The sequence below is a fragment of the Mesocricetus auratus genome, unplaced genomic scaffold, assembly GCF_017639785.1.
Source record: "Mesocricetus auratus isolate SY011 unplaced genomic scaffold, BCM_Maur_2.0 Super-Scaffold_100007, whole genome shotgun sequence".
In the NCBI taxonomy this organism is placed as follows: domain Eukaryota; kingdom Metazoa; phylum Chordata; class Mammalia; order Rodentia; family Cricetidae; genus Mesocricetus; species Mesocricetus auratus.
Genome location: NW_024429191.1, coordinates 82,715,462 through 82,733,296, shown reverse-complemented (window position 1 = coordinate 82,733,296; position 17,835 = coordinate 82,715,462). Strand labels below are relative to the sequence as shown.

General features: G+C 50.2%; 1 protein-coding gene and 1 long non-coding RNA gene across 2 annotated transcripts in view; one reads left to right on the top strand and one right to left on the bottom strand.

Moving 5' to 3' along the window:
• The window catches only part of Mrc2 (mannose receptor C type 2), a 55,700-nt gene extending 43,607 nt beyond the window's left edge, over positions 1 to 12,093 (bottom strand). The window contains 1 exon segment of the mRNA XM_013113384.3: positions 11,526 to 12,093. Within this exon segment, the coding sequence (XP_012968838.1) occupies positions 11,526 to 11,649 (124 nt within the window). The 5' untranslated portion in view covers positions 11,650 to 12,093.
• On the top strand, positions 10,121 to 11,320 carry LOC121141533. The gene is made up of 2 exons (XR_005878463.1): positions 10,121 to 10,321; positions 10,946 to 11,320. It is a non-coding gene; the product is annotated as an uncharacterized LOC121141533 (long non-coding RNA).
• Positions 12,094 to 17,835: the final 5,742 nt, after the last annotated feature.

Below are 17,835 nucleotides of genomic sequence, written 5' to 3'. Positions count from 1 at the left end.
GGGAATGTTCTTTTCTGAACCAAAGATTTGGTTATGTGAGTTGTGCTCTGTGAAATATTAATCAAACTGAACACACAGTGTTCACATTTCTTTATTTGTGCCATATTCCAAGAACTAAAAATGTGAAACCAAGCTAGGTGGTGGTGCATACCCTTAGTCCCCGCACTTGGGAGACAGAAGCAGGTGGATCTCTGTGAGTTCAAGGCCAGCCTGGTTTATAAAGTGAGTTTCAGGACAGCCAGAGCTACACAGAAAAACCTTGTCTCAAAAAACCACTCAACCAACCAACCAACCAATCAACCAACCAAACAAACAAACAAATAAATAAATTCTTAAAGTGTGAATCCAAGGAATGGCTAATACTCAAATCAAAACAGAGACTGGGCAGGAGCGAATGAGAAGGCACGTGGAATAACCAAGCATTAGGATGTTCTATGCCGTAGATTAGGGGCTGAGATAATGCAAATGTTTGTGAACCTCACCACCTGAATTAGTTATAATCACAGAGAGTTTGTATTTGCAGAGGATGATGTGGGGACCACACAGACCCAGACTGCATTCACCATAGCATGGCTCCCTTTGCGACTCTGGCTCCTGGCCTCTGTGATGGAGGAATGGCATAAGGCATCTCACAGCCAAGTTGACTTCACATGCTCAGAGACAGTTGGTGGTCTTGACAATTGCACAATTTCCTATAGAAACGCTAAAGTTGCTCCTTACCCCCCCCCCCCAGGGAACCTTCCAAAAGTCCATCTACCAACATAAAGGTGCCTTTCTGTTCCACCTTTCAATCACTTCACGTTTTCAGAGCTTTGCGACCTTCCATACTCCAACACCAAACGTGCACTCTAGCTTTGAAGCGGGCTAGCCTTCCTCCCTGTAATCTGGGGAGTTTGGGGAGATGTCAGATGATTGGCTCCCTACTGTAGCACAGTGGCGTCTCCCAGTGCACCCTCAGGGAGACCCTCCTGTGGTTAACCCGTGAGTGGAGGGTGCTCAGCGATGTCACCTAAGCCTAAGAGGCTTATCTGCGGGCTTTATGACACTGTTGAGGGCTGGAAAGATGGCTCTGCAGCTAAGAGCACCGGCTGTCCCATACTTGGGAGGTAGAGACAGGAAGATTTCTGTGAGTTTGAGGAAAGCCTGGTTTACATAGTGAGTTCCAGGACAGCCAGGGATATGCGGGGATAGACCCTGTCTCAAACCAAATCTAAAAAATACAAAACACTAGCTGTTCTTCTAGAGAAGCAAGTATTTGAGTCCCAGAACCTACACGGTGGTTCATAACTGTCTTTAACTCCAGTTCCAGGAGATCCAGTTCCCTCTTCTGACCTCTGCAGACATCAGGCATGTACATGGTGCACATATGTATACGCAGGCAAAAGACTCATACACATAAAATGATAAAATAAACTTTTTAAATGGTGAGGGTAATAGTCCAGGAACTGCTGTTCTGACTGTCTCTGTTGAGTCACTCGCTGCTGGACTTGACCAGTCCCACAAAGGAATTGTGGGCAGAAAGGAAGGGCCTCGGGGAGCATTTGTCTGCACAGTTGGCAGAATGACAGCTGCCACTCTTTGACCTAAAATGCAGAGGTGTTTAAGGAAAAAGCCTTCCACAGTAATCATCCTCCCTAAATAACATATAATTCAGTTATATGAACTGAATGCAATGAGAAACTGCTAGATTTGGATGGCATTTTTCTCTTCTCTTCTCTACACACCCCAAATATAATTATACACATGTAAAGATATAATAATATATGAATATAAACAACATGTTCTAGAATCTTGTTTCCATATTTAATTCTTCACTGAAAACATTGCCTTTTAGAATATTGGGGGGGGGGAGACAGAGGATGGGGTGGGGGGTATTTTTGTACATAAATTCAAGCTTGAGAAATGGCTGGGCAAGTAAAGGTAAGACCAACAAACTGAGTTCAATCCCCAGAAACCACAGGGTAGAAGGAGGGGAGGCTATTCTCTGACCTTCACGTGCTTAGGTGCCATGGCTGTCTGTCATGACTACATATGCATTAAATACATATATACATAAATGTAATCTTTTTTTTTTTTTTTGGTTTTTTGAGACAGGGTTTCTCTGTGGCTTTGGAGGCTGTCCTGGAACTAGCTCTTGTAGACCAGGCTGGCTTCGAACTCACAGAGATCCGCCTGCCTCTGCCTCCCAAGTGCTGGGATTAAAGGCGTGCGCCACCAATGCCCGGCCATAAATGCAATCTAAAATTAAAGCTGCATGCCTTCCTGTATGATACACCATACATCAGTTTCTTATTCCTTAGCTATTGCTTTAACTCATAAAATCTGTCTTCATTCTTATTTTTGTTTTAGAAAGGGCCTCACTATGTAGCCCTGGCTGGACTGGAACTGAGAGGGAGGAGCCTCAAATGAGAAATGACTCCATAAGACACAGCTGTAGACAAGCCTTTAGGGCAGCAATTCTCAACCAGTGGGCGATGGGGAAGTCCTTCAGTGTACATGTCAATAAAGCACTGTTGGCCAATAGGGAAGCAAGATAGTCTAAGAGGATTCTGGGAAATGTAGTGAAAAGAGTCATCACCGTATGATCTCCTGGGAACAATGGGCGCTCAGTAGTGAGTCCTCAAAAAGATAAGTCCTTATAAAATATGTATTAGCAATTATGGGTCAATAATCAAGTCAGAGCTAGCCAATAAGAAACCAAGTAAATGGCCAACAGCTTCATAATTAACATAGTGTCTTGTGTGTTATTTGGGGGCTAAAAGTGGCAACAGGACCCAGGCGGCGGGCAGGAAGACTACACATTACAAGTGGGTCTCACATATTGGATATCCTGCATACCAGATATTTACATTATGATTCAAAACAATAATAAAAATTACAGTAATGAAGTAGCAACAAAATAATTTTTTTTTTACGAGACAGGGTTTCTCTGTATTGTTTTGGAGGCTGTCGGTCCAGCCCGGCCTCGAACTCACAGAGATCCACCTGCCTCTGCCTCCCGAGTGCTGGGATTAAAGGCGTGCGCCACCACCGCCCGGCAGCAACAAATAATTTTATGGTTGGGGGTTGTCTTAGTTAGGGTTTCTTTTGCTGTGCAGAGACACCATGACCACAGCAACTCTTTTTTTTTTATTTTTTTTTGTGTTTTTATTGGGGTATATCATGGGTAGGAACTTAAGGTATGCCCCTCCCACTAAGCATGTCCATTCTAATCCTCCTGGGATGCTTTCTGGGACTTTTTCTTTTTCTTTGTATTCTTTGTGCAACTAGCATCAGCTTCGGGTTCCTCAGAAAACTTCCTTTTCTTCTTCTTAGGGACACTGGGGCTTGCTGCCTCTTCTGGATCACTGGCCATTTCCTCTTTAGGCAAGGATTTCTTCCTCTTGGGGACATTTACACTGCTAGTAGCCACCTCTTCAGAATCACTGGGCAACTCCTCCTTGGGAAAAGCTTTCTTTTTCTTACTTTTAGGCAAAGAGACAGGGGGGGTCGTCTTCCATCCCATTTTCCTGTGGAGCCTCCTCAGGTTTTAGCTTTTTCTTCTTCTTAGGTTTTTCATTTATCTCCTCCTCACACTCTTCTGGAGTGCTACTGTTTTCTGAAGATGCCAGGGCCAGCGCAGCCAATCGCTTCTTTTCCTTCTTCAAGCGTTTCTTCTCCTGCTTTTCCAGCTTCACAGCAACTCTTATAAGGAAAACATTTAATTGAGGTGATGGCTTACAGTTTCAGAGGTTCAGTCCATTATCATCATGGTGGGACATGGAGCTCTGCAGGCAGACGTGGTGCTGGAGAGGTAGCTGAGAGTTCTACATCTTGCAGGCAACAGGAAGTGGACTAAAACACCAGGTGTGCCTTAAGCATATATGAGACCTCAAAGCCCGCCTTCACAGTGACACACTTCCTCCGACAAAGCCACACCTTCCTTTTCTTTCAAACCACCACAGGGGTCTTCACAACACAAAGAACTATATTAAGAGGCCACAGCATTAGGAAGGTTGAAAACCACTGCTATAGAACATTTTCTTAGTCAGTGATTGATGGGGAGGGCCCAGCTCATTGTAGATGGTACCACCCCTGGGCTGGTGGTCCTGGGTTCTATAAGGAAGCAGGCTGGGCAAGGCATGGGGAGCAAGCCAGTGAGCAGCTCCCTCCATGGCTGCTGCATCAGCTCCTGCCTCCAGGTTCCTGCCCTGGCTTCCTTTGATGATGAACAGTGCTGTGGAAGTCTAAGCCAAACAAACCCTCTCCTCCCCAAGTTTCTTTGGTCATGGTGTTTCATCACAGCAACAGTCACCCTGACTCAGACAACGTCTTTGTTTGCAGCTGACAAGTGGCTAAGCATTTAGATATGAAATGTTGCCTTTCCCAGGACTTGAGAAAGAGCATGTTGTCAGGGACTCTTCTGGGACTACTCTTCCCGCAACCTTACATCCTTCCACAAGCTGCTGCGTGAAACTGGGACTCATTCATTCACACGGAGCCAACTGCTTTGTATGTTTACTCTAATTCATTTATCCGCATTTTTCTGTGCATTTCAGAGGGGTCCCTTAGCTGTCAAGCAAGTGTCTGTTCCTACCGGAGATCTCAGGGAGCTCCTCTTTTTTCTTTTAATGAAATGCACTTTATAAATGTCACATAAAATAAAATTGGTAAACATCTGACCCATTGTTTGGGGTGTGCGAATGTTTGTGTGTGTGTGTATGAACGTGTACATGTGCATGTGTGTATGTTTGTGCTTATATATGTGTGTGTGTATGAACATGCAGCATGTTTGTTTACACATGTGTATATGAACGTGTTACATGCGCAGGCCAGAGATTCATAATGTGTGTCTTGCTCAATAGCTTTCCTTCTGGGTCCTCTGCAAGAGCCATCGTTCCCCGTCCAAAAGCAACCTTAATTTCTAGCCATCTTTGCACCTTCCCTATGATGGTACGACATCTGGATTCCTTCAGGAGTGATTAGCTGCAAACTGAAATTAAATCTCCTTTTTTTTTTTTTTTTGGGTGGGAGGTGCAGAGCTGGGAATTGGCCCCAGATCCTCTCAAGTGATAACCATGTACTCCACCACTGAATACCTGCCCCCAGCATTTTCTAATTGTAAAATCCATATTGTTCCAGCATTTAAAAGCAAAGATCTCATCTTCTAAGTGTTGTTTCTGGCATGTCTCCCACATTACATTTTTATAACAGCTTAAAACTTTTACTTCTGGAGGTTAGCCTCCTCCATTGGACTTTCTACCATTTACCTAAACCCAATACTGAGTGTTTTTCCAAGATCATGACGTCATCTCAAATGTCCCTTATTGTCTTTGGGACACTTGTCCGCTTGCTTTTACTTTTCCCAACTCAATAAATACCTACTGCCCACCACCGTGTCTCAGGCACTGAGCCCATCCGTGGGGATGCAGTTTCCAGGTGGAAGTAAGCACAAAACAGCCCGCTGGAAGAGGGCAGCCGCGCCAGTGGAGAGAGCGGCTTCTGGCTGGAGGTGACTGTCCAGCCTCGGGCGCTCATGCTCGACTGTAAGCCAGGCACAGAGACAGACCTGAAGACAGCTGGCACCACAGGCTCTGAGGAAATCGAGCATACTGGGACAGCCTTGGGTTTAGCATTGCCCACTCCAGGCACAAAAAAAGCTCCAGGCACCCTCAGTGAGGGTTAAGCAAGGAAGTGAGATCACACAGAAGAGAGTGTGGTAAATAAGGACCTGAGGCAGCCAGGGCCACTAAGGGTGGGATTCCCCCGGCCCCAATTTGGTATTTACATTTATTTTTTATATTTACAGGTGACTTTCAGGTGCATATAGGCTTGCAGTGACACCAAAAGCAATTGGTCCAGGGGCTTTGGAAATGGCCCAAGCATGAGGACCTGAGGTTGGAGGCTGAGTCCCCATGTAAAAATCTGGTTGTGGAGTGGTGGTGTACCTGTAATCCAGTACTGGGAGGGACAGGAGGACCTTGGAGGGCCACTATTGCCCAACTGACTTTGCAGAGTTTTCTGTTGTTGTTGTCTTTTTTCTTTTCAAAAAATTACTCTTACCGGGGCAGTGGGGGTACACACCTTTAATCCCAGCACTCAGGAGGCAGAGGCAGGTGGATCTCTGTGAGTTCAAGGCCAGCCTGGTCTACAGAGCAAGTTCCAGGACAACCAGGGCTACACAGAGAAACCCTGTCTCAAAAACAAACAAGAATTACTCTCATCTTACCCTTTATTTAAAGAGACTTATCTTTTATTTTATGTGGATGAGTGTTTGCCTGCATGTATATATGGAAACCACATGTGTACCTGGTGCCCACGGAGGCCAAAAGAGGGCGCTGGATCCCCTGGAAACTGGAGTTACAGATGGTAGTGAACCATCTGACATGGATGCTGGGAACCACTCCTGGGTGTTGTTGGAAGCAGTGAGTGCGCTTAACTGTGCTGAGTCATCATCTCTAGCTGGGGCTGTTTTATCATATTTGAATCCCTTGATATTCATGGGTTTTCTTTCTATTAGTAATAAAAAAAACATAATAGTTTAGTGCCTCATAGCGTGCCGGACGCGTATCTCAGCCATCTATCATCTGACTAGTGTGACTCCCACGCAACACCCTACAAGATGGGGTGTTCTCGGTCTCACCTGACAAAAGAAGACACCAGACCTGAGGCCACACAGCTGGTCAGTTAATTCTGGCCTCAAGGGTTCTGCCCCATTAATACATTCAGAGGACTGAGAGGGGAAGGGAATAGCTTAGATCACACCTACACCCCTGCCTCAGTCGGCAAGACACACCAATTACCCTTCCAAACATCTTGTGGAAAGCAGCTGCAGTTTCACAGGTGTCTCCTGGGGGATTTGATCCCCAGTCAGAGGAGCTGAAGGGGGCAGAGGCTGTCAGAAAGCGGGGGCAAGCCAGTGGAGGATTTGTAGTTTTATTTTTAAATTAAAATTTTATGGTTACGGTGTTTTGTCTTGCATGTACATCCGCGTACCATGTGTGTTCCTGGTGCCCTCAGAGGCTGGAAGGTGTCAGATCCTCTGGAACTGGAGCTACCAACAGTTGTGAGCTGTCTTGTGGGTGCTGGGAATCAAAACCTGGACCTCTAGAAGGCTGCTCTTAACCACTGAGCATCTCTCCAGCTCCAAGGGTCTGTACTTCGAAGGTGCAAAGCCAAGGGCCCCAGGAGAGGACAGAGCGGTCCCGAGGACTAAGCGTAGAAAGAAACCAACCATGAGAGCTCCCAGCCGTGTGCGCTGCCTGGAGGAGGCAATCAGTCTAGAGCCTTGGTGCCGACTGTCCCCAGCATTTCCTGTCACAGATCACCATGCAGCCCTCCTCTCACCAAGAGTAACTAGAATCTGCAGAGCTCAGGGTGAGTTCCAAGAGTTGTGTCACCACTCCAGTGGCTAACCCCACCCGGATTTATAGGACTCAGTCATGGGAAAGGGGGCCCTCCACATTTCATCAAGGGCTAAACAGGAAGACACATTTCCTGCCAGTGATACCCCAGACCCCTCCAAGTCCAGGGAGCACCCCCCACAGGCAGCAAGTGCAGGGCGGGTTGGGGGGTAGATTCAAAGGAAGAATAGACTTTAGTCACCTTGATCACATCACCATACAGGCTCAGTAAAAAATGAACGAACGAATGAATGAACAAATGAATATCTGAAATAAAGGAGCTGAGGGGGCCTGGCTGGAGCACCTTCAGGTATTTGGCACTTATTTATCAATACCTCCTTGGAGGGGAACATCTCCAGGACCCCAAGGACAGGGAGAGGGAACTCAGTCTCTGCCTCCTGGGCCCATGGAGACGTGTGAGAACCAGGGGACTAAAGAGGGCTGTCTACCCACGCTCTTCTTGACTGTCCCTCTCAAGAGGACACATGGATTGGTGTTATGTCTGGGTACGACAGCTTGGTCTCCAGTGTGATGTTTGGAGGGAGTCTTTGGATTGCAAGATCATAAGGGCTTTAAGCTAATGGATGGACCACTCCGATGATGGGGCCATAATGGAATGACATTATTGGGCAACTAGGAAGCGGAGCAAGTTGGAGAAAGCAAGTCACTGAGAGCAGGCCTTCGAAGGATGCACCTTGCCTGTCCTCAGAGTCTCCCCGGCTTCCTGGCTGGCGTGAGCTGAGCAGCCTTCCTCTGCTCCCATGACCCTTTGTTAAACCTTCTGCCTCACCACAGGCTTAAGGGCAATGGAACCAGGTGACTTGTTTAGATAAAGCAACTGAGTCACAGTGACAAGCTAGCTAACACACAGGGGGTCCTACTAGGCCTAGAGCTCCCAGGCAATTTTCCTGCCTTCTGCAGCTTTTACTTCCGTCAGGCGCTGCTGGGTTTAGGTGCTCGCTTCTGCCTCACCTGCGTTCAGTTCTAGTCACCACTTTCTTGTGGCGAGATCTTGAGAAAGATCACCAAATAATCCTACCATGTGACTCCCAGGGTCTGAGGTAAGGTCTTCTAAGGGTTAGGAGATGTGACTCTCCTTGTTGCTGTCCCTTTGTCCCACTCCCATGCTCAAACTAGTGACGAGTTCAAGAGAAGACCCTGAGAAGTTCATGGCTTCTCCATCCCACCCCACAGTTACGCCAACTCGTGGGCATCGGTCGGACTTCTCTGGTATAAACACACTGGGACCAAACCCAGGCTTCCTGCTCCCCTGCGTGCACCTTCACCCTGCCTGGGTGAACTCGGGATAGAACAGAAGCCCAGCTGGAGCACAGAGGCCTTGGCAGCTTGCTAAAGCCAGGAAGGCCGTCTTATGGGGAAGGACAGGGCTTGGCTGGCTGTACGTAGTGGCTTGTCTAGTGACTCCAGCGGCGATGACACGTCCCCAATAGCTCTCAGAGGGCATGCGGCACCTCTGTGTGCCTTTTAGACAGAAGCCCTTCACCACGGGAGGACTTCCCCAGGTCTCCTGCTGGCTCCACCTAGATAGCAGCCCCCTCTGCCTCTGTTGTACTTCGAAAGCATCAGCACTTCAGAGCCTCACAGCCAGCCTGCAAGTGGGGTCTTCAGCGGGGCTTCCAGGACCTGGTCAGTTTCCTTCGGGAACCCAGGAAGCCTCCACACAATTCAGCAACGGTGCCTCCTTCCTGGCCTGCCCTCTCTCCCTTCTGCCCTCCCCGCTCTCCCCAGACAGCCTTTCCTTGGACCACTCTCTCCTCTTCTCTAGTCATCAAGCGTCCCTGGTTCCAGCCTTTCAATTACTAGATGTGCCCAAAATAAATCATCACACTCCCCTTCAGACTCCATTTTGCACTCTGCAAAATGGGTCCAACGATACCTACGTCTTCAGGCTATCATCAGAGCTAAATGAAAAAGTGAACTTAACAGGGCTTCTAGGTGGAGAGAGGGCCCTCACCAACGGAGCCTTCACCCCATACTAACGATTCAACCTGTGACATTCTGAAAGACTTCCTTTTCTCTAAGGACGCATCTTAACTAACCCTTCTAAAGCACGTGGCTCGGTGCTGCATGCATGGAGAGTGGATCATCATTGCAGCAGCAGCATGCTTCACCTAAGGAAGTAAAGGTAAACCCTGCCACCCTACGTCCAGAATTCCTACAGCCCTGCCACCTCTGACCCCTAAGAGAGCAGCACTTATCTCCGCAGTCCTGAGCCCACTGGACTTCCTGCTGGGGCGGAGGCAGCTACAGACCCGCAGCCCCTCCCCTAGGGGGCCTTTCACCCCAGCAAAAGCCTGCCTGGCAAATCCTACCTACCTCCCACAAGCATCTCCTGGGGCCACAGTCTCCCTGTGCTAGTGCCTGCCTCTGGCATCAGGCACAGAGGAGCAGAGCCCATAGGCCCTGCACCAGTCTCCCATACGAGGGACCCATGGAAATTGGGTGCTCCTGCCCCCACCCTGCCAACTTCCAAGATTTGCCTGGAAGTGTTGTGTGCACTGACAGGGAAGTTGTGTGATGTTACCCTCCTGTTCGGTTGTGGAGGCTCCTCAGCCCCAGCTGCCTTAGCCTGGGCTCCCTCAGGGCTGGGGTAGGTAATCCAGACAATGCAACAGCCCAGGCTATGGGTATTTCGTGTGTAGGACAGGCTGAGAGCAAGAGCAGGAAGGGACGGAAGCAAAGACCAGGAGGCTCGGGGACACTGTAGGCCTCCTTTTCCTCCCTGACTGGGCCCCTCATCAGGCACCTCCACGCCCCTGTCGAAAGCTCTCTGGGGGAAAAGAGCAAGTCAGCAGCCTGGCCCACCTCTTTCCCAGGGCCTGGCTCTAAAACCCAGGCTAGGGCTCTTGGAATGGCCGCCCCTTCCCTGCACCCTCGCATCCCGCAGTACCCTGCTCTTCTGTGGAGAAGACCGGGAGGTAAGGGACAGGCGGCTGTGTTTGCTTCCCGTCTGTCCAGGTTTCAGGTCCAGGTGGGATGGAAGTCAGGGGGAGGTCTTCTTATGTGAGTTGGGTCACCCCTTCCTTTCCCTTTAGTAGATGCCCACAGCACAGCCCGTCACTGCCAAGGCCTCAGACTCTCCAGGGCCCCCCCTGGTCCCAGCACAAAGCTGCAGGAGCTGTCCCATCCCTTTCCACTCACCCCAGCCCCAGTTAAACACAAAAGGGGACGTGGAGGCCCTTAATTTTTTACTTCGGAAAATCCTCCCAAGGAGGAAGATCTACCCCACCAATGGTCAGCGTCTTGGTGAGAGACCTGTCTGACCTCACATTCCAGTCAGTTCTTGGGGGGGGGGGGTGTAAAAAGAAGAAGAATCAAGCAGCAAAGAAAAGGGTACAGTCTGGGGGGCTTGTGTGATTGCTTTTCTGTGGGCTGTGGTTTTGCATCTTTAGAAACTCTTTTGCAGCTTAAGATTGTCCACCCTGGAGAAGTGCCAGTTTGGCCTCAATTGCTCACACAAAGTGAGAGCACGAACACACACACAGGCGCACACGCAGAGACGCACACGCACTCTGCCCTGCTGACATAAAACTGTCCCACAGGATTCCATTCGAACGCTACAGAAGTTGTATGCCACAAGCCGTCCTTGAAGACCAAGAAAGAAAATATAAAGACCCTGCCAGACGCTGCACAGGCGCCTGACCCCTCACGTACGGAGCGTGAAACAATGCGCCTCTGGCTCTCCCGGTGCATCCCACCATACCGGACCAGCGCGGGGAGGGCGCCGGGCGGCGAGGGGCAGGGGGGATGACCCGGACGCTAGTCGCCAGCCCTCCATCTCCCTCACAGGCCGCAGTGCCCAGGATCCCCTCCCCCGCCGCCTGCCACATCTGGTTCCACTCAGGTCCTCCCCCACCTCCAGGCGCGCTCCTCCTCCCATCTCCTCCCTCGTTTCCAGAAAAGCGGAGGCGATTTTTAAAACACACACACACACACACACACACACACACACACACACACACACACACACACACACACACACACACACACACCACAAGCACGCGCCTCCAGAAAATAAGGGAGTTAGAAAAAAAAAAAGAAACAAAAAAAGAGGGAAAAGTCAAGAAGCCCCACTCCCCCTCGGGCCCGCCCCCGAAGTTGGCCAAGTTGGCAGTGCCTTACCCGAGAGGGCGGCGGAGGCTGCGGCGGCGTCCCCCGGGTGGCCGAGATGCAGTACCCCGAGAAGCAAGAAGCAGCGCAGCAGGTGATGAGGCCAGGGCGCGAGGGCAGGTCGGATGGGCCCCATCTCTGCGGCGCTCCGAGGACGAGAGGACCGTGGGCGCACGGCCGGGCTGCGCGCAGTGGCGCCCTGATGCTGGGCTCGGATGACCGCTGGCGAGGGGCTCGAGTCTTCCTCCGGCTTGGGACGATGTGATGCCTCCCGGAGAGGAGGAGACAGGAGGCAGGCCTCGCGGAGGGAGGGCAGAAGGAGGAGCGCCGAACCCAGGAGGAGGGTTTGAGGGGCAGAGGGGAAGGGAAGTGGGCAGCGTGGGAGGGGAAGGAGGAGGTGCGGGGACGCGGGGCTGGGGACCCGGTCGCAGGGAGCGCGCTTCAGGAGGGAGAGAAGGGGATGGCAGGAGAGGAGGGTCAGCGCGGTCCACAAGGCCCGTCCCGAGCGTGCGCTCTTTTATCTTCCTCCACTCTGCTTCTTAAATCTTTCCCGCCTCGTCTTCCCTCTCTTTTCAGCCCGGGCCTGGAGCCCCAGACGCTGCGTCACAGCTTCTCCTGCTGGCGCGGGCAGCGAAGCAACTGCAAAACTTTCCGCAGAACTTCACCGCGTGGCGAGACCTGGGCTGCTGCGAGGCCTGGCCAGCCGAGGACCGGGGTGCGCGACTGACCCAGGTGGCCAGACTTGGGCCGCCAGCACCCTCTCCATCCTGCTTCTTCTGCCTGTATTTAGCCGCTAACCCCAGCTGTTTTCTTTCCTAAGAGGACCCCCTCCCCTAGTCTGGTAGGGAAGAGGAGGAGCCCAGAACTCCGCCACCAGTGCAGAGATTGGGGGAGGGGAGGGATCCTGTTGTTTGTGAGCAGTACAGACCATTCTTGATCATCGTTTCAGCATGTGTGTGACTCCTGTGTCGGTGTCCTTGGCACAAAGTGTGCAACACTTGAGTTGATTGGGGCCCCGCATCCAGAGACCTGGGACAAAAACAGTCCACTGGATGTCTTAGAAGACCTACATCACTCCCACCAGCTGGGGTGCTGGCCGGCAGCAAAGAACAAAACGGAAATTTCAAGAAGGCAATCCAGTTATTTAGTATTGTGCAACAGGTCAGATGGCAGCGCAGAGCACTGGACTGAGAGTCTGGATTTTGAAAGGCAGCCCACACCTACCCCTGATTTCCCAAACAGTTTTGGAAGAGTTGCTTGGGGCAGGGTTAAGACACCCGAACAAGCCTCACCTTCTCCCATCACAAGTGATCAAAACACTGTAAAACTGTAATACGTTTTATTGTTTCCTGAACTCTCCACTGCGGGGCTTTTTTGGAAATAACAAGTGTGACTTTTTATGAGTCCTGCTGTGGGTAATCTTTCCCTATCTATGCCATAATGCTTTGCTTCTTGGCCCTTCCAAGTTCTGGCAGCTGAGATTCTTGGCTTAATATAGCCCACTGAATGAATGCAGGGCACCAAAAGGCCCCTGGAGAGGTTCCACTAGCCATACAGCCCTTACAGTCAGCCAAGTGCAAAGCCCCCACTCCACAGCTAGCTAGAGCAGGTTAGAAATTGGCTCCTGGGGATTAGGCCTCACTGACCCCTGGGGTCTACCTTCCTGGTTTGAGTGTCTTGGGGGTTCCTATATACACCTGGCCATGCTGGGGCTGCCTTCTCTTGACACCTTCCCTCCTTACAAGTCTTGTCATCTTTGAGGTTTCTGAGAATCTGCCAGCTATGTCTAAGCTGCATCTCCCTAACTGAACAGCCTAAGCACAGGGTGCTTCTGGAATCTAACTGGATCCCTCCTCCTCTATAGCCAGAGGAGTTCTGGTACTGCCCAGCTGGCAGAGCACAAACCAACACCCTGTAACAGGGCCCCAGATCTTAGCACAACTGACTCCATGATGGAATGCCATTCAGGCTGTAAAACTCACATGCAGACAGCACCACCTGCCAAAAATGAAAACAAAAACCTAATCCATCAAAGTCCATAGTTCTGGGAAAGCCTCTAAATGTACTAACCTTGTTTTTTGGCTTCTGTAGTTCTGCTTCTGGCTAACTGTTCTTGTTAGCTGAAGTGTGTCAACCCAGGACAGGGTTTTTGTGGTTAACGTTCATCCAGAGAATGGCTCGGGGCTATAACGGGATCCCAAATGCCCAGTGTAGTCACTGACTGGCCAATAAAGACTTTCTATTGGCTTACACCCATGCCCAAGCAGTCTTCCCTGGCAAATGCCCCACAACACCCTGGTATCATCAATGTGACATGGTTCTATCGAATTGCCAGCATCAGTCCTCTGCTGTCTCCTCCCTCACCAAGCATTAACCTGTGCCAGCTGCTGGGAAAACACAAGCATGCTCACAGAGTTTAGTCTTGTTTCATTTGATGGAAAAAAACAACCTTTTCACCATATTCCAGGCTGAGAAGAGTGCTGGGGGTAGGGGGTAGGGGCGAGAAGTCAGAAAGTGCATCATGCTAGCAGAGTCTTGTTGAAGGCACCAAGGCCTGTTCTAGTCTGGGCTGGTTGCTATATGCTGCTAGCCGGCCACATCTGCCATGTCTGTGACTACCATCTGGCTTAGATCCTGGGTAGAGGGAAGGGTTAAGTGGACAATTGTCCTGCAATGACTTCTGGCCCAGTTCTTCACGGTTTAAAGACCCTATGAAGCCAACTGTGGTGGTATATCACTGTAACTCCAGCACCTGGAGGCTGAGGAAGAAGACTGCTTAAGAGTTCAAGGCCATCCTGGACTACATAGTTTCAGGCCACCTGAGCCATAGTATGAAACCTTAACTCAAAACAAAAACACCAACCCAGGGTCTAGAACTCATCCTAGCTGAGAGGTTGCCTCACACATCTGTAATCCTCATGTTTTTAATAGCAAGATAGGCTGTTGAGCATAGAAGTTTGAATAGAAGTTTGAAGGCCACGCAACCAGGCACACACAGTAGCAAAGAACATAAAACTGTCCCGGACCTCCACATGCATGCTAGGTACAGCATGCTTTAGCAGTTACACACACACACACACACACACACACACACACACACACACACCAAAAGGATCCCATGGGTGGCTTGGTTGTCAACAGAACATGGTCACAGGCTATCAGGAGTGCCAGGTGTCATAAGGGCTGAGATCTGAGGTACTCAGCACTCAGACTTCTGTCTTCTTACAAAAAAGTGCCAGGGCCTGTTCCCATGGCCTACTCACTATGTAGTGGTGGGACAGTTCCTAACTGACAGCCTGTTACCTGCCAGGTACCTGGCTAGGTACTTGGCACTTAGTGGGTCTCCTTCTGGATCTGGGGACTTGATGCTAAGATAGTACTTGCTATAGTGTATGGGAACTGATAATCAGCTCTTTAGACTCTGACAATGTCCTTCAAATGTTGACTCATTCAGTCACGATGGGCACGGCAGGGATGGTTTTATTAGTAGTAGTGTGGTGGAAGGAGCCCGAACTCTGGAGTCAAGGACAGGAATTAAGAGTCCAGGTTCCTCCATTCACCAGCTGTGTGACCTTTAGCAGTTCTGTTCTCTCTGAGTTCACAGTGACTGGTAAAAGGGGCCATGATTCCTACCAGTATTAAGACTTAAAACACATTTCAGGGATGTTACGGCCCTGAATCTACGAAGTCGTTCAGGAAATAGAATCCTCTCTCTTTGGTCTTTGCTGTTTGGATGTGTGTGGGGGTGTCTCTCTCTCACACATGACCCTTCACCTCGCATGCCTCATTCCCTCTCAGTAAGATCTGTTCAAGCCAAACTAATCATGACTGAGACACTGGGTCCCACAAGAGGAAAATATGATCTCCCCTTGTCGTCGAAACATTCCCGGTTTAACTATGCAAAAATGGTATCCCAAAGTATAAACAAGTCCCAATAGAAGTATCTTGATGCCTGGTGTAGCTGGCTAATAAACGCATGTCCTTAGACAGACCACCACATGATGGTCGGTGCAGAAGCCTGAGAATGGGTGTCAGAAGTGAGTTTTGTCCCGACCCCCACCGCCCTTCACCTAGCCACATGTCCTTGAACAGTCGCTGCCCTCTCTAAGTCTCAGGACTCAGATAACATATTGGTGTCTTGAGTCTGTACTTAAGGGATGTTTGCATCTCTTTCTGCCCAGGGCAGCAGGACAACCTAGCAGGTCAGACCCACAGCAAAGCTTGGGAAAACAGAGACGGTGAGACAGTAAGGGGATGTTTGGGAGGAGGCTTGTAAGACCTGGCGGCTCTTGCTCCAAGCAGCTAGAAGTGTGAGCCCAAAGAGACACACAGGACTGTCCCACTCCCCATCCTGCCCAAGCCTGACCTGGGTGGACCCCACCCTTTCAATCTCCCTCGGTCCTGATAAAATCCCTCCAAAGGCTACTCAGGCAGACCTCTTCCACAGCACAGAGAGGGTCCCAGAGGGAGCAGGCTAAAGGAAAAAAGAGAAACTATGGTGCAGGACAGCTCCAAAATGTCCAAGTTTGGCTCCAGGTTGTGTGGTTTTAGGGACTTTATCATTTAACCTAAGGGAACCATCCTTCCCCTGTCCCATTACTGGGGACACTGTGCCATTTGTCATCTCTATCCCACTCATCATGGCCACCTGAGAATTCTGTCCACTGACCCTGGAAGGATTGATTCCCTCTGTCTTCCTCGGATTCAGCCTGAAGTCTGTGTTCCTGCAAACTGCTCCTTTGACTGCCAACCTGCCTTTTAGCTCCCAGAAGCTAAGAGATGGCTTCAGTCCCTCCCAGGACACAAGAGGTACAGACTTCCTTCCCAAGTCTAGAGTCCACACTTTGACTCCCAAGAGTTTGGGACACAAACTCCTACTTAGAGAAGCCACAGGAATGTTTGCAGTCGCAGTCGCAGTCAGCAGGACGCTGGAGTAGGCTGAGTTTACAGACTCAGGACTGGGAACCAGGCTACTACAGACTCTAAATTCGAGCCTCTCATATGCTCGTTGCCCTTAGCTCCGCTTACGATTCTCGAGGATACAGACACAAGCTGGCAATGGAGCTCAGGGAGGGGTGGAGGCTCGAGTGAGGAACCACAGCAAGTAAAGGGGGTTCCAAGGAATGAGCTGAACCATCAGCCATAGTCGGGTGGGACGGAGTCTCCAGAACTTTCTGTCACCCAGCTGGTGTGTGGGTGTCACCTGGGTGCTCTCCAGGCACACCTCCCCCCCAAACCTGGAGTGCAGTGCCTCTGCCCTGAGGACAGGCTGAAAAAGGTGTCCACTTCACCTCTGGAACGTCTCACCTCTGGTCCATGCTTGTAATCTCGGAAGACTGAACCAAAAGACTTGCTATGACTTCCAGGCTAGTGGAAGTACGACAGTGGCCCAGAAGCAAAAGGAAAGTTCAAAAAAACACTGAGCTGCCCCAATCCACCCTTGGCCTTTGGTGGAGTAGAGTCCTAGAGGAGTCAAGTGGCTGCGTCCAGCTGGCTCAGTCTCCACTCTAGGCCCAAGAGGCTGGCCAGCCCTCCTCCAGCCTCCAGCACAGCAGCAAGCAGTACACTGGGCACCTGAGGTTCTGTTGTTTCCCAGGCGTTTACTGAGTGCTGTGCATGTGAGTTAGGTACTATTCTGTGGAATATGGACTGGGTTGAGATGGTAGTTATAATATCAGGCTGTGGGTTGCCATCCATGAATACCCACAAATCTTTTTAATTTTTTTTAACATTTTTATTTTTTGGTTAGGTGTGGTACCTTATGCCTTTTTTTTTTTTTTTTCGAGGCAGGGTTTCTCTGTGGCTTTGGAGGCTGTCCTGGAACTGGCTCTTGTAGACCAGGCTGGTTTTGAACTCATAGATATCCGCCTGCCTCTGCCTCCCAAGTGCTGTGATTAAAGTCATACACCACCAACGCCCAGCTTATGCCTTTAATTCTAGCACTTGGTATACAGAGGCAGGCAGATCTCTCTGAGTTTGAGGGAGCCTGGTCCACAGAGTGAGTTCCAGGACAGCCAGGACTGTTACACAGAGAAACCCCATCTTGAAAAAAAAAAAAAAAGGAAACCAGTTGCAGAGAGGGAGGAGTGATGAGCAAAGGGGTCATGACCAGGCAGGACCTCACTCTGTAGTTTGGAATTGAACTCAGAGATCTGCCTGCCTCTGCCTCCCAAGTGCTGGGATTAAAGACATGCTCCACCACTGCCTAGCAGCATCCAGCAATCTGAACAAGACTGCTATTCAGGACCTGACCTAGTCACTCAGGCTCCCCACTCAATCCCTGACTACAAACTGCACCTAATATGCTATCTCTTAGTCCTTG